Source organism: Strigops habroptila, chromosome 7 (genome assembly GCF_004027225.2).
Source record: "Strigops habroptila isolate Jane chromosome 7, bStrHab1.2.pri, whole genome shotgun sequence".
Classification (NCBI taxonomy): Eukaryota; Metazoa; Chordata; class Aves; order Psittaciformes; family Psittacidae; genus Strigops; species Strigops habroptila.
The window spans coordinates 1,241,151-1,253,681 of NC_044283.2; the positions used below are offsets into that span (position 1 = coordinate 1,241,151).

At 48.3% G+C, this 12,531-nt stretch overlaps 1 protein-coding gene across 2 annotated transcripts in view; it reads right to left on the reverse strand.

The window, feature by feature from the left end:
* Window positions 1-214: 214 nt before the first annotated feature.
* Window positions 215-12,531, reverse strand: part of EXOC6B (exocyst complex component 6B) — a 304,945-nt gene continuing 292,628 nt past the window's right edge. For both annotated transcript variants that reach the window (XM_030491411.2, XM_030491410.2), the window contains 2 exons: window positions 11,063-11,175; window positions 215-5,830 (listed from right to left, as the gene is read on the reverse strand). In XM_030491411.2, coding sequence (XP_030347271.1) covers window positions 5,704-5,830; window positions 11,063-11,175 — 240 coding nt within the window. In that variant the 3' untranslated portion in view covers window positions 215-5,703. The remainder of the gene's footprint in view (window positions 5,831-11,062; window positions 11,176-12,531) is intronic.

Sequence of the window (12,531 nt, forward strand, 5' to 3'; positions counted from 1 at the left end):
AAACTTGGCTTTAGGTCACCGAGAGCAATGCAACAAGGGGTGGGAGCCAGCAAACATCAAGGGGTCTTCTCCCCATGGGACAACGTGTAAAACTGGGTGCTCCAGCAGCAAATCTTTGCTGGTTGTGCCATAAAAGATGTTGAATTTTGTCTTCTGTGGGGTTTAGGATGTTCTTCTGGCACGGTGAAGGCAAAGGCAGCGATGCACACAGGCACTTATTTAAACCGTTATATGCTGTATTGTTTAATAGAAGTTACAATAGGATAAATGTACAGTCAAAATCAACATGCTAATTTCTAATGCAATTTAACCTGTAAACCATGCAGTCCATGTTTTAATCAGTCCATCTCTTTTCTCTCTTCTTTTATTCAGTAGCTCTGCTAGTGAGTTTTAAGGAAAAAAAACAAAGTTCCCTTTAAAGTTAAACCTAATTTACTAAATTTTCCCCTTATTGTGCAACGACTTGTGCAAAAAAAGCTGTTTTCACCACATTAGTTTACAAAATCACGTCCTTTTCCCCCCAGAAAAAAATAAATGAGAAAAGGCAACACAAGCAGCCAGTGGAGTGGGAGGGATGGGGATGGGGCGTTGTCATGTCAAAGTGAAACCAGAGGGATAAGCCAAGGCAGAAAGCAACTCAGTGCAAACTAGATTCCAGGAGCCCAACCCCGAGCTGCCCTTTGGGGTTTTGGGGTGCTGCCCCCCCAGTTGGAGGAGCTGCAGGTGGGATGGATGTTGGCTCTGGTCAAAGCTCCCTCAACAAGAGAGGGGCTAGAGACCAGAGCAGGAGCTTTGGAGTGAAGCAAATCAACCGTTCCCCAGGTCAGAGCTGAGTTCCTCCCTCTCCATCCGGTGTTTTCAGGGTGAATCCCATCCAGAGCACTGTATTTGGGTTGCTCCCCTCCAATGCACTCAGTTGACAGCAGAGATGGGCCCATCTTGAAGTCATTTGCAATGAGATTTATTTGTGAGCCGTGTTCCCATCGAGCTTCCCAGCAGCATGATCAACACGAGTCGTGCTAGTGGGGACACACATGGGGTCTGTGGGCACCACGGAGCCATAGGAAATGGGGCACAGAGACCCCCAGCAGCCCCATAGCTTCCAGCTGGGGTGTGGGTTTGATGCTCCAAACCACCCGATGGTCTAAAAAAGCACCAAACCCAACCCAGAATGAAAGGGAAAAGCCAAACGGAGGTGTGGCGGAGAGGTAGGAAGCAACGAAGGGCAAAGATTTCTCTGCCTGGGGTTTGAACACCGGTTTGAAGGGATGCTGGAGGGACACCTACCACAAACCTCCCTCACCTGCCACTTCCCATCATCACTACTTTGGGATTGGGTAATAGATTTTACCCTAAAACCAGCTTCAATGCAGGAGGTGCCAACAGCAGCCGATGCTATTGGAGCAACTGCAACTCCATCTCGGCTCCCGCTTTCCACGCTGCCTCCCAGCATCTTGCAACCAGTTTGGGGCCAGCATGCAAACACCAACGCCTTCTGCCCAAACATCCCTTTCTCATAGCAGCACAAAAGCAGCCAATTTTGAAGGAAAGAAAAACCAAACCAGCCCCTCGAACAAAGCATCAGCCAGTTTCTCCCTCCCTATCCCCATCAGAGCCTGGAGCTGCGGTTGGATGTAGAACAAAGTGCAAAATTGCCAAGAGCATCTGACTTGAACTCCAGCCCTCGGAATAAAAATGAAATGAAACAAAACAAAATAAACCCCAGAAAATATCTCCTCTTTTCTCTCGCACATGCACACATGCTGATGTCTAACAGAGACCATTCGCCTCATGAATAGGTCCGGTTTGGGCTGCACGTTAGCACTTTAGAGACCTTCTATAAAATCATTCCCAGCCCCTGAAGACTTATGAAGAAGATAAGATGTGCAGATGCTCCTCATGAAGCCAAACTGGGCTACTTCTGTTATTTCCTTCTTTTTTCCCCACTGGTGCTGAGCTATGTTTGCTGGGTCAGGGAAAAGGTGGGAGATAAACTGATCTTTTCTACAGCCACTGCATACAAAAATCCTAAGGAAGGTTCAAAGTATGTACAGGAGGTGTTAATAGCAGCATTACTGGGTTTGGGGGTTGGAAATCTTCAATCACAGCAGCGGGTTCTGCCTCTGTTTCTTACCCCCTGTATAAATTTATAGCAACAACCTTCCCCTCATAAGCGATACCATCCGTATCGGAGGATACCAATCATTAGTAAGAGATTTAGAGGGGATTTGAAATGTCTTCCAGGGCTTTTGAAGCAATCTGTTTAAAAGATTAATTTTATTTTGAAGGGATGGAACTGCATCTCTCAGAACAAAAAGTTAATTAGGACCAGAGCACCAAAATGCCATTTTTCATCCCGGGCTGTGACTTGCGGTTAGGCGCTTGACCTCCTGAAATCAGAAACTCGCTGAATCTCTCCCTTGGCCGAGTCTGACTTTCCCAGCAGCAAGTCCTGAGCGCCAGAAGCCGGTTTGCAGGATCCCAATCCTGGCCTCTCCAAGCAGAGCTGAAAGGAAATCCATCCCCATCAGGCATGGCAATGCTGGGTTGTTCCTCTTTCAACTCAAGCTCGGTGGAGATGGAACAGGGAGCCCAGATGTGGAATGGGGAAGGCTGGGAGATGTCTGCAGCGTCTGAAACAAGGTCTTGCCCCAAGACTCGACTGCTTTTGGGTTTTTACGCTTTGGGGTTTTGTGCATTATCTAATACCATTACCTACTGCATTACCTTGTGCAATGCAATATTGGGGTCAACTCTTGTGGGGGGAAAAGATGGAGTTTCAAGGCAGTGGCAGCACAAAGTCTCTTCCCTGTGTCTCAGGGACCAGAGGTGATGCTTGCCTTCCTCCTCCCTTCATCCCACACCTAATACAGAGGAGAGAAAACCTATCCAGGCTGCAAAGCGCCTGCCTTGCCTGGTAGCAAAGGCAGCAGCTGACAAAAGTGATTCAAAACTGTGTTTGACAGTCTATCCTCCCACTAATAAAACCTGGGAACTCCAGAGTGCCTTATCTGTCATGCTGATGCTCAGTGATGCCAGCATCCGTAGCAGCTTGATTCTGAAGGATTTTAAAGTGCTTGTTACTGTTTAACGGCCCTTAACTGAAGTGCCCTGTGGACTGAAGCTTCCACTGGTACTGTCACCCTTGGGTAGCTGGGATTTTGGTTTGGTCTCCATCATCTGGGTAGGAGCTCAGGGCTGGTGCTTGAACCAGCCAATTCCAACTGCTTTTGCACCTCCTTTGCACTCTTGTTCCCATGTCTCTCCCATGGTGGCACCATGGGACGGGGAGGAGGAACAGAAGTGCCCAATGGTCCTGCAGCTTCTGGGACATGCCTGGGTTGGAGGGTTGAAGGGTCTCCCATTGCTGCCAGGACCATAAGGACTAGTCTGCTTCCTTCTTCCAGCAATTTGGCAAGGAAGAGTTTCCTATCGGAGTCTGGAAAGTCAAGCAATATTTCCTTCTTATTTGTGTGGGATTTGGGATGCCAAGATTGAGCTGGGATGCTCAGAGACTCCCAGGTGAAGCCCACAGGCTGGTTCATGCTCAGGTCCACCATTTTGGAGAGCAGGAAAGAGGTCGCCAGCAGCGAATGGACTGAGTTCGTTTCACTTGTGCCCCTGAAAGCCTTTGCTGGGTCATATGTAGATGTATCTATGAAGATGATTCCATTTCTGACCACCAACTTTCAGCTACTTCTTTTTTCCTCCATCCTTCTTACATGTACTTTAACGAAGCGTTAAGAAGAAAGTAAGGTCTGATCCCCTCCTAAAAAAAAGGAATCATAAGGCCAGGTTTGGTTCTTCCCTCTTACTAATGAAAATAATCCCTTGGTCCTCGTGGCTGGAGACTGCTGGGATAGGACAACAGCCCCAGAAGGTCATTGCTGACAATGTGCCCATTTACTTCCAGGGTTAAGTAGCACGTACCCTTATCAAAAAGAAAACAACAACAAAAAGGTATTGCTGAGGAACAAGAAGGGAAGATAAAGCACCATCCCCTTCATGCATCCAGAGCTGGAGTGTTGGAATTGCTCCCCAGATAAGCAGCACACAGCAAAAGGTGCATGTGGTCAGCGAGGGACTGAATGCACCAAGGAAGTGCTGCTGCCCTCTCCAAATGCAATGCAGGGATGTTTGAACAAGTCCTGCCCCTCCATAGCTTCAGGAGTCTGCGCTGAGGGAGGGGAAGAAGAAGGAACCTTGTTCCATAGGTCAGCAAAGCAAAACCTTCCACTCCCAGAGGGGTTTGAGGGCTGAGCACCCACCACCTTCAAATGAGGGTAGGAAACGGGCATGGCTCACACCCACCTGAAGCAGCACTTGCAGGGCTGTGACATCCACCAGGAAGATTTTAATTCCCTATAACATCATCTGGGAGGTGGGGGAACGGGCTCGGGATAAGCTTTCACCTGCAGTAATTAGAGCCAAAAGGGTAATGAGAAGATAAGGGCTAAAGTCCCCTCTCCCTGTAACCTGAACCCTGGGATTAAAGTCCTGTTGGTAGCGATACCATCCTCCTCAAAGGCTGTCTTGATGCGAGTGGAGGATGTTTGGGCACCTTCAGAGCAAAGGGGGATTTTGTCCATAGGCACTTCTGAGCTGGGGACAGCTGAGTGATGCTGCTCCATGGGGCATCTCCTGCTGCATCTCCACTTTGGGGACCTCTAACAGGTTCCTGCTTGGTGTCCTGGCCACTGGTGAGTTTGCAGGGCTGCTCCTCACATGGCACAAAGCAGGGTGCTTGTGGGAAGCAGAGGAACCATTGCACCGTGTCAGGAGGAGAGGGAAGACGGGACAGCAGCATGAAAAAGAGGTGCAAAGAGAGGGAAAAAAATCCCTGAATGGAGTGTCCTGGACATGGAGAGAGCCTCATCTGCCTTTACACCATCCCTGCTGAGCATCCCTCCTCTCCTGCTACCCAGCCGTGCTGGATGTGAGCAGCACCAGACCAGTGCTGGAGGATACCCTGCCATATCACCTCTGGCTCTCCCTTTCCAAATCTAATCAAGGAAGCAGCTCACAAAGCCTTTCTACATTCAGTGCAGGTCCAAAAGACACCGGCATGTCCTAGAGGTGGAGACTGGGGGGTGGCTACATTGATTACAGAGAGGGATGCCGCTCCAGTGACCTGCAGCGTAAGGTGGAAACCAGCCCTTGGAGGAAAAAAAAGAGGAGAAAAGTTGGGAAATCAGTTTGCCTCTTTCCCTAAACCCAATACACAAGCTGGCGAGACACACTAATGGGTGACCCTCTTTCTAAACGTGCTCCTTTCACCGGAGCCCATGAGGAGAACCTGAAACCACGACTCCTCCCTATATTTCTTGTTTTCATTTGTTCTGCAACTGAATAAGTTAACAAAAGGAAGTCAGAATGGTTCTTTCAATTTGGCTTCTATAAAAAAAAAGAAAACAGTCTGGGTGTGAACTTCTCTCTCAGGCTTCAGGATTTACCATCACTTTATAAACCCCTGAAAATAGGAGTTTATAAGAGGAGACTCCTGACACCACCTCCGCGAGCAGTGCTGCCTGTCTGCCCCGGGATTGTTTAACAAGGAACATTTTGTCATCAAGGGTGGGTTTCATGAATACTATACAGGTGAATAAAAAAATACATATATTCTCTTTGAACAAGAATCCCAAGTCCAGGCATGTGGAAGGCTGCGGTGCAGGGACTGGCGCGGGCAGGAGGTCCCTGAGTCCCTCACGAGTGATGGCTGTTGATGAGGCTGCGGAGCTGCTTGGCCACGGTGTCGATCAGCTTCTGCTTGTCCCTCTCGTTTTTCCGAAACTGGGCAAAGACGTTGTTTTTTCTGCTCGTGTCCTTCATCCTGAGCAGAGCAGAAACAGGTTATGGTACAGGAAGAGCTGCTCAATGTCGCACCCAAGCCCCATGAAGGAATCGCATGTGTAGTATCCACAGGCTCTGATACACAGAGGAGGTGACTGCATCTACAGGCTCCACCCAACTTTTATCACGTATCTGAGTAAAGACGGGCATCAAGCCATGTGCAGGCTTTGCATTAATGCTTTAAACCCCACAAATCCCATCAATGTCACCATTGGGTCTATCTCTAATGCCAAAATCTATGAAACACTAAAGCCTCTCGTCCTCCCCTTCCAAACAACCTTTCACAGAATCATGAAATCAACCAGGTTGGAAAAGACCTTTAAGATCAAGTCCAACCATTAACCCAGCACTGCCAAGGTCACCACTAACCCATGGCACTGAGGGCCTCATCTACACAGTGTGTGAACATTTGCAGGGCCGGTGACTCCAGCCCTGCCCTGGGCAGCCTGTTCCAATGCCTGAGCACCCTTTGGGGAAGGAATTGTTCCTCAGCTCCATCTAAATCTGCCCTGGTGCAGCTTGAGGCCGTTTCCTCTTGTCCCATCCCTTGTTCCTTGGGAGCAGAGACCAGCCCCCTCCTGGCTCCATCCTCCTGTCAGGCAGTTGCAGAGAGCGAGAAGGTCCCCCCTGAGCCTTCTCTTCTCCAGACTAAACCCCCCCAGGTCCCTCAGCCGTTCCTCATCACACTTGTGCTCCAGGCCCTGCACCAGCTCCGGTGCCCTTCTCTGGCCCCACTCCCGCACCTCAATGTCTCTCTTGTATCTCTCTCTGCTGCGTCCCCATGTCACCTTCTGAAGTGGTAAATGACAACATTGGTATATTAGGGGAAATTAAAAAATTCGCATTGAATCCACAGCATTACGGCTTCTTATTTGAAATGGTGCATTGCATGCGGCCAGGAGATGCAGCTTCTGGGGCAGCTGGAAAGGTTTGGAGTTGTGAACTGAAAATATTATACAATATTGCAAAATATCATTTATTTTAAAGGAAGGAATCCAGCACTGGTTTCCTCAATTTAAAAATCTTCTTGAGATTTGTATTTGTTAGATTACATTTCATAGAATCATAGAATCACAGAATGGTTTGGGTTGGAAGGGACCTTAAAGCTCCTCCAGTTCCAACCCCCTGCCACGGGCAGGGACACCTTCCACTAGAGCAGGTTGCTCCAAGCCCCTGTGTCCAACCTGGCCTTGAACACTGCCAGGGACGGGACATTTAATACAAGAAGTAGTGCCTTGGTCTCCACGAGGTCTCCAAAAAGCCAGAGAGAAGAAGAGCGGGTGGTAGGATGGGACCTGAAGGTGAAGCTGGTGCAGCTCCATCTCCCTCTGCCATGCAAAGCTGGGGGTTCATGCACGCTTGTGTTCACAGATGCATATCTGGGTGGGGGGGACAGGTCTCAGTGCACGCTCCAAGCATGAGCTTTATGCAGACAGGGTATACGCTGGGAAGGGAAACCATCCCACAATGGTCAATCCTTCAACAGTTGAAGGTATCAGGCTCCCAACATCCAACCTGCTGGTTCCCAGTCGGCACCGCTCTTGTGTAATACCCTAATTTGTAAATGATTTTCTTGGTAAATCAGATCTGGCAGAGGCTGATGGCTTTGGACGAGTCATGTCAGCCTGAGTTTTCAGCTTTGGGGATCTAAATGAAGCATTAAAGTGACTGGGGCACAGCGTTGATAGTCCTGGGAAGTTGGCACTTCATCAAACCAGGGGGTTTTGGAGTTAACGGAGCAAAATCAAACCTTTTGAAGCTCATTTAACCAATCTAAACAAAAAAATAAATTAAGTTTTTTCATGCTTCAATCTTCCTAAAAAAGAGCCAAAGGGAATCTGAAATGTTCCCAAAAACATCCAGCTTGGAACTGGAAACAAGGATAACAACTTTATCCCAAAGGCTAATTTGCTAAAATTATAAGTGCCCAAAGACACAGGATTACAACCAAGCTGCCTTTCCAACAGTAACAAGATAGCTTGGAGCACTTTTATACAGCAAAGTAAGTATTATTTTCTTAATTTCTCCATTTTTTTAAGCAAAGCAGGTTTCCAGCTGCTCCTCTGCAAGAACCAGGGAGCGATGCTCCGAGGCGAAGTGGTGTTTTTGAGTCACACAGGATAGAGGTGTTCCAGTATCCTCAATTTGGACATAACCATCCTCCCATGGCACACCTTGGGCAGTGCTGTACAGCTCCAGCAGGTCCAAATCACTTTACTAGGAGGGCTGAGAGCTCTGTTTCTACTTCACAGGCTACATGGGGACACCAGAGGTGCTAACATTAAGCCTGTACCTTCAGAAACCTCCATACAGCGCTGTACCCATTGCTCTCCATCACTGCCCGCTGCAGTTACCCCCAGGTAATGCATGGGGAATTCACAGGAGAGCATCCTCTGCCCTAAGAGCCCTTTCTCTCTTCCTGGGCATCCTCAGAGCCATCTCTGATCCCATGGGATCTGTTCAGGCCCATGAAATGTTTTTGAAGTAACACATGTTGTATACAAGAAAACCTTTTTGAATTATTAGAAATGAGTCGCATGGATAAAGCTGCTGGATCAGGATGAAAAAGCATTACAGTTGGACCACTGATTCCATAACAAACCCATGCAGGTGGGTCTGTTAAAGCAGGGATGAGTGTCTGGGAGGGACAGGAGCTGCAGGTAACTCCAGACACCATGTGAAGGTAGAGGCACTAAGCTATTAAGCATTATTAATGAATTAAGTTGCCTATAGGACACAAAATCCTGCAGAATTTGGGTTGTGCTGTGCCAAGGACCCGGAAGCATTGGGAGCGGCTGCATCCCTGGGGGAGGCTGAGCTTGCAGATATGCTTGAGGAGACCACACCAGCTCTGGTCCTGCCACCGCAGATGACACCGAGCTGGCACAATGTGGTTGGTGTTAAAGGTGTTCAGAAACAACAACCTATTTCTTTTCCAGCATTTAGCTATAGGAAGCACCTGGTCCCTAGTCGAGCGGTGTCTGGTGCACCCAGACACCAAGAATATCAGGTTTGAAAGAGGGTGGCAATGCTTTTGAGCAGCTAAGCAGCTCTTTGGAGGACTGACACTTTAATTTCTTTAAGTGTGTTCCTGCAGAGCCCTGGAACAACCAAGCCTGGGTTTGTAACATGGTCTCTGTGCGTTAGCACAAGAATTAACAGGAAGAGAAAAAAAGAGAGCTCAGTGTTGTCCCCACCCCTGTCAACGAACACCATGTTCAATAAAGCCAAGCTTTGTTTAAATTAATCTATAAGGGAAAAAAAGCAACGGAGTAAAAGCTCCTCTTTTAGCTCTAATTAGTGCATTTGAGACGATAAAGTTACCGGTGAGAACCGTTTCAAAGACAGCTTGCATTTAGATCGTTTAGTGCTCCATTTAAATCAAACAATAAAGTCACTGCAAGGTGAGGGTAAAAGCCCAAGCAAGCAGCATACTTACACTCGTGATATCCTATGGGAGATGTGTGATTAGGAAAAGAGATAACGATGAAAACAGGTTACAAAATGAACCAGTGGATCAGAATTTCACGTCGCCTTGTGGGCAAAGCTCGGCTGCTACGGAGAGGCATGGGGAGGGCTCAGGAGTGGACATGCCTGAAGCTATGCTTGGGTCAGTGCACAGTGTCTGGGGTGCTGGAGCTGGTGGACAATGAACAGAGATTCCCAAAAAGGCCTGAAGCCCGAGCACGGAGAGGGCAGAGCATTCAGTGATGCCATGCCGGTGATGCCACACCACAAGGATGCAGGAGATGCAAGTGCCAACCTGGTGGGTAACTCTGGGAAGCAAATGGGATACCTGAAGGTTGCCCTTCAGATGAGAATTCCTTTTGGGGAGAAGGCTGGCAAGCCAAGCTGGGGTTTGTGGCTTTTTAATACCAATGCATGGATGCTGTATGCTCGAGTACTTCCTGGGGAAAATGGCCAGGAGCATGGAGCTGCCCTCCTGCTGTCCCAGTGCCATCCCAGAAACTGCCACAGATCCCAGCTCACTGCCTGCTTCCCATTCCCTGCCTCTTCTAACTGCACCATGCCCAAGTTCTCTGAACTTTGATAGCTCTTTATGTTACCATTTTATTGATAGCTCTGAGTATACCTCGAACTTTTGCATCATGAATGTTGGGTTGTGAATATGTTGTGAATAACACAGCACATTACACAACACATATAAATACATATATAAAACCAACGTTATGGTGTATAAAAGTGCTTTACACACAGGAACTACCTAAGTTTAGTCCCTCTGTAGCATACTGATAGTATCTGGATGTCATGAGTTGCTGTGAAATTAGTTATTCACCTCTGCTAGAGAGGAGGTGGTTCGGTTATGAGGATCATAAATACTACAGATGCACCTCCAAAGCCTGGAAGCACACCAAAGTCGGCTGGTGCTCCCAATGAGAGCCTGAAAGTCTACCGAAGAATGGGTCATCTGGGCCACCTCCTACCAGGTGACTGGTGACACCTCTCTCCCACCTGCTAGAGGGGTTACAAGTGAAGCAAATCATACAGTCATGGAATGATTTGGGTTGGAAGGGAGCTTAAAGCTCACCCAGTTCCAACTCCCTGCCATGGGCAGGGACACCTTCCACTAGAGCAGGTTGCTCCAAGCCCCTGTGTCCAACCTGGCCTTGAACACTGCCAGGGATGGGGCAGCCACAGCTTCTCTGGGCACCCTGTGCCAGCGCCTCAGCACCCTCACAGGGAAGAGCTTCTGCCTCAGAGCTCATCTCAGTCTCCCCTCTGGCAGGTTAAAGCCATTCCCCTTGGCCTGTCCCTACAGGCCCTTGTCCAAAGCCCCTCTCTAGGTTTCCTGGAACCCCTTTAGGCACTGGAGCTGCTCTATGGTGTCCCCTTCAGGAGCCTTCTCTTCTCCAGGCTGAACAACCCTGGAACAAATCCCACTCTTTGGGTCTGTGACAAACTCATGGACTTTCCCTCCTTGCTGCTGGCTCACAGGACTGGCACAAGCCTCTTACAGAAAGTCAGATCCTCAGCAAGCCAATGCATTTAGATACAAACCCTGGAATTCTGGTTAGTGGGATATAAAACAGGATTTTTCTATTTGAGGTCCCACTGCCCCGCTTTGCTCTCTGGATCACCTGGAGCCTCCAGCTCCATCCCAGCACCATGACAGAATGCGCTGCTAAAACCCACGCTTGCCCAAAGCAAGATGGGGATGAAAGTTATCCCAGTTATCCAGACCCACACTCACTTTTCCAGCAGGACGAGGGCTGTCGTTGGGTTCACACGAAGATACTTGCATGTGGGTTGCCCGTAGTCAGCCAAATATGTCGACCAGTCCCACTGGATGAATAGATCCAAGAGCTGAAGCAGAAGAAACAAATATATAGAAGATTTATAAAGCTGGTCAGAGAGCAGATGGTTTATCTGAAAGCTGACCTTGGGCAGGTTGAATTAACCACAACAAATGGGTTTTAGTCTTTATTAATTCATTTAATAGTATTCTGCTAATATTTAACTATTAACATATTCATATTTAGTCATCAATTTATTAATATTAAATGTTAATTCATGTATGGCTGTATTCATTTAGCCATAGTGCATTCCTATCTGAAGTGCTACTTTATCTCTATTTTTGGGGTGACCTAGCACTACAGAGGATAGGAGGACCAAGACACTCCAAGGACATGGGTGGCAAAGACATTCTGATGCTCTCAGCTGCAGCAGGATGGCACTTTTGGGGTTAAAGTCACTGCAAATTTCTTCTGGCCCCAAATAACCCCCAGCATCATTTGAACCATGCCACAAGGATTTCTTATATGCTTGCTCCATCTCAACATCTTCCAAGTGCTTTGTAAGCATCTCTAGTGATGATGAGAGCTCCCTAGGGAGGTGTGGGACCCATTCAGGAACTCAGTGGTTTATTGGGTGAACACAGCTACCAGAGGAGACCAGGAATCCCAGGTGGTTTCCAGACATTTGTAAGAGAAACCACCAGCCCCTGGCAGCAGGGGAAGGAAAATGTGTATTAATTCAGCCATCCATGACAGCTCTTGCTCCACACCTTCATGTCACACCTAAAGCCTCTCACCTCCACAAAGGACACCGTAAGTGCCTCATCACTCTCAGCTGACTCAGGTGAGGGACAAACAAACTACAGTCCAGGTTTCCTAAATGCCCTCTTCCACCCCACCTTTTGCATCCTTATTTTCCTTAAAACCCAAACAGGAGCTCCCATAATCTAGTGGAAGGTGTCCCTGCTCATCGCAGAGAGGTTGAACTAGATGAGTTTTGAAGGTCCTTTCCAACCCAAACTATTCTATAATTCTATGATTCTACATCTTTCCCACATGAGGACCTCCTCACTCCTAAGGGGACTTGCCTTTCCACCTACCCATGAAAGCACAGCTGAAGACATATGGGATGCAGCCTTCATCTCCATCGTCTAAAACAGGTTAATTAAGAGCAGCTGCATTCCCCTCCTGCCCCAACCTTCTGCCTTGGAGAGCTGCTGTGACCACTCTATTGCAGGACAGGCTGCCAAGCATGTGGACATCTTCATCGCTCCCAGCGCCCACCACTGAAGCCCGGAGAAGGACCATCCCGCGGCCAAGCGAGGCCCATAGAGGGCTCATTGTGCCCGCGTCTCCATGGTTTTCCTGGAAGCTCCAGCACTGTTTAACAACACATCCTGCCCCGCCAAGAAGGGGATTTAGCTCC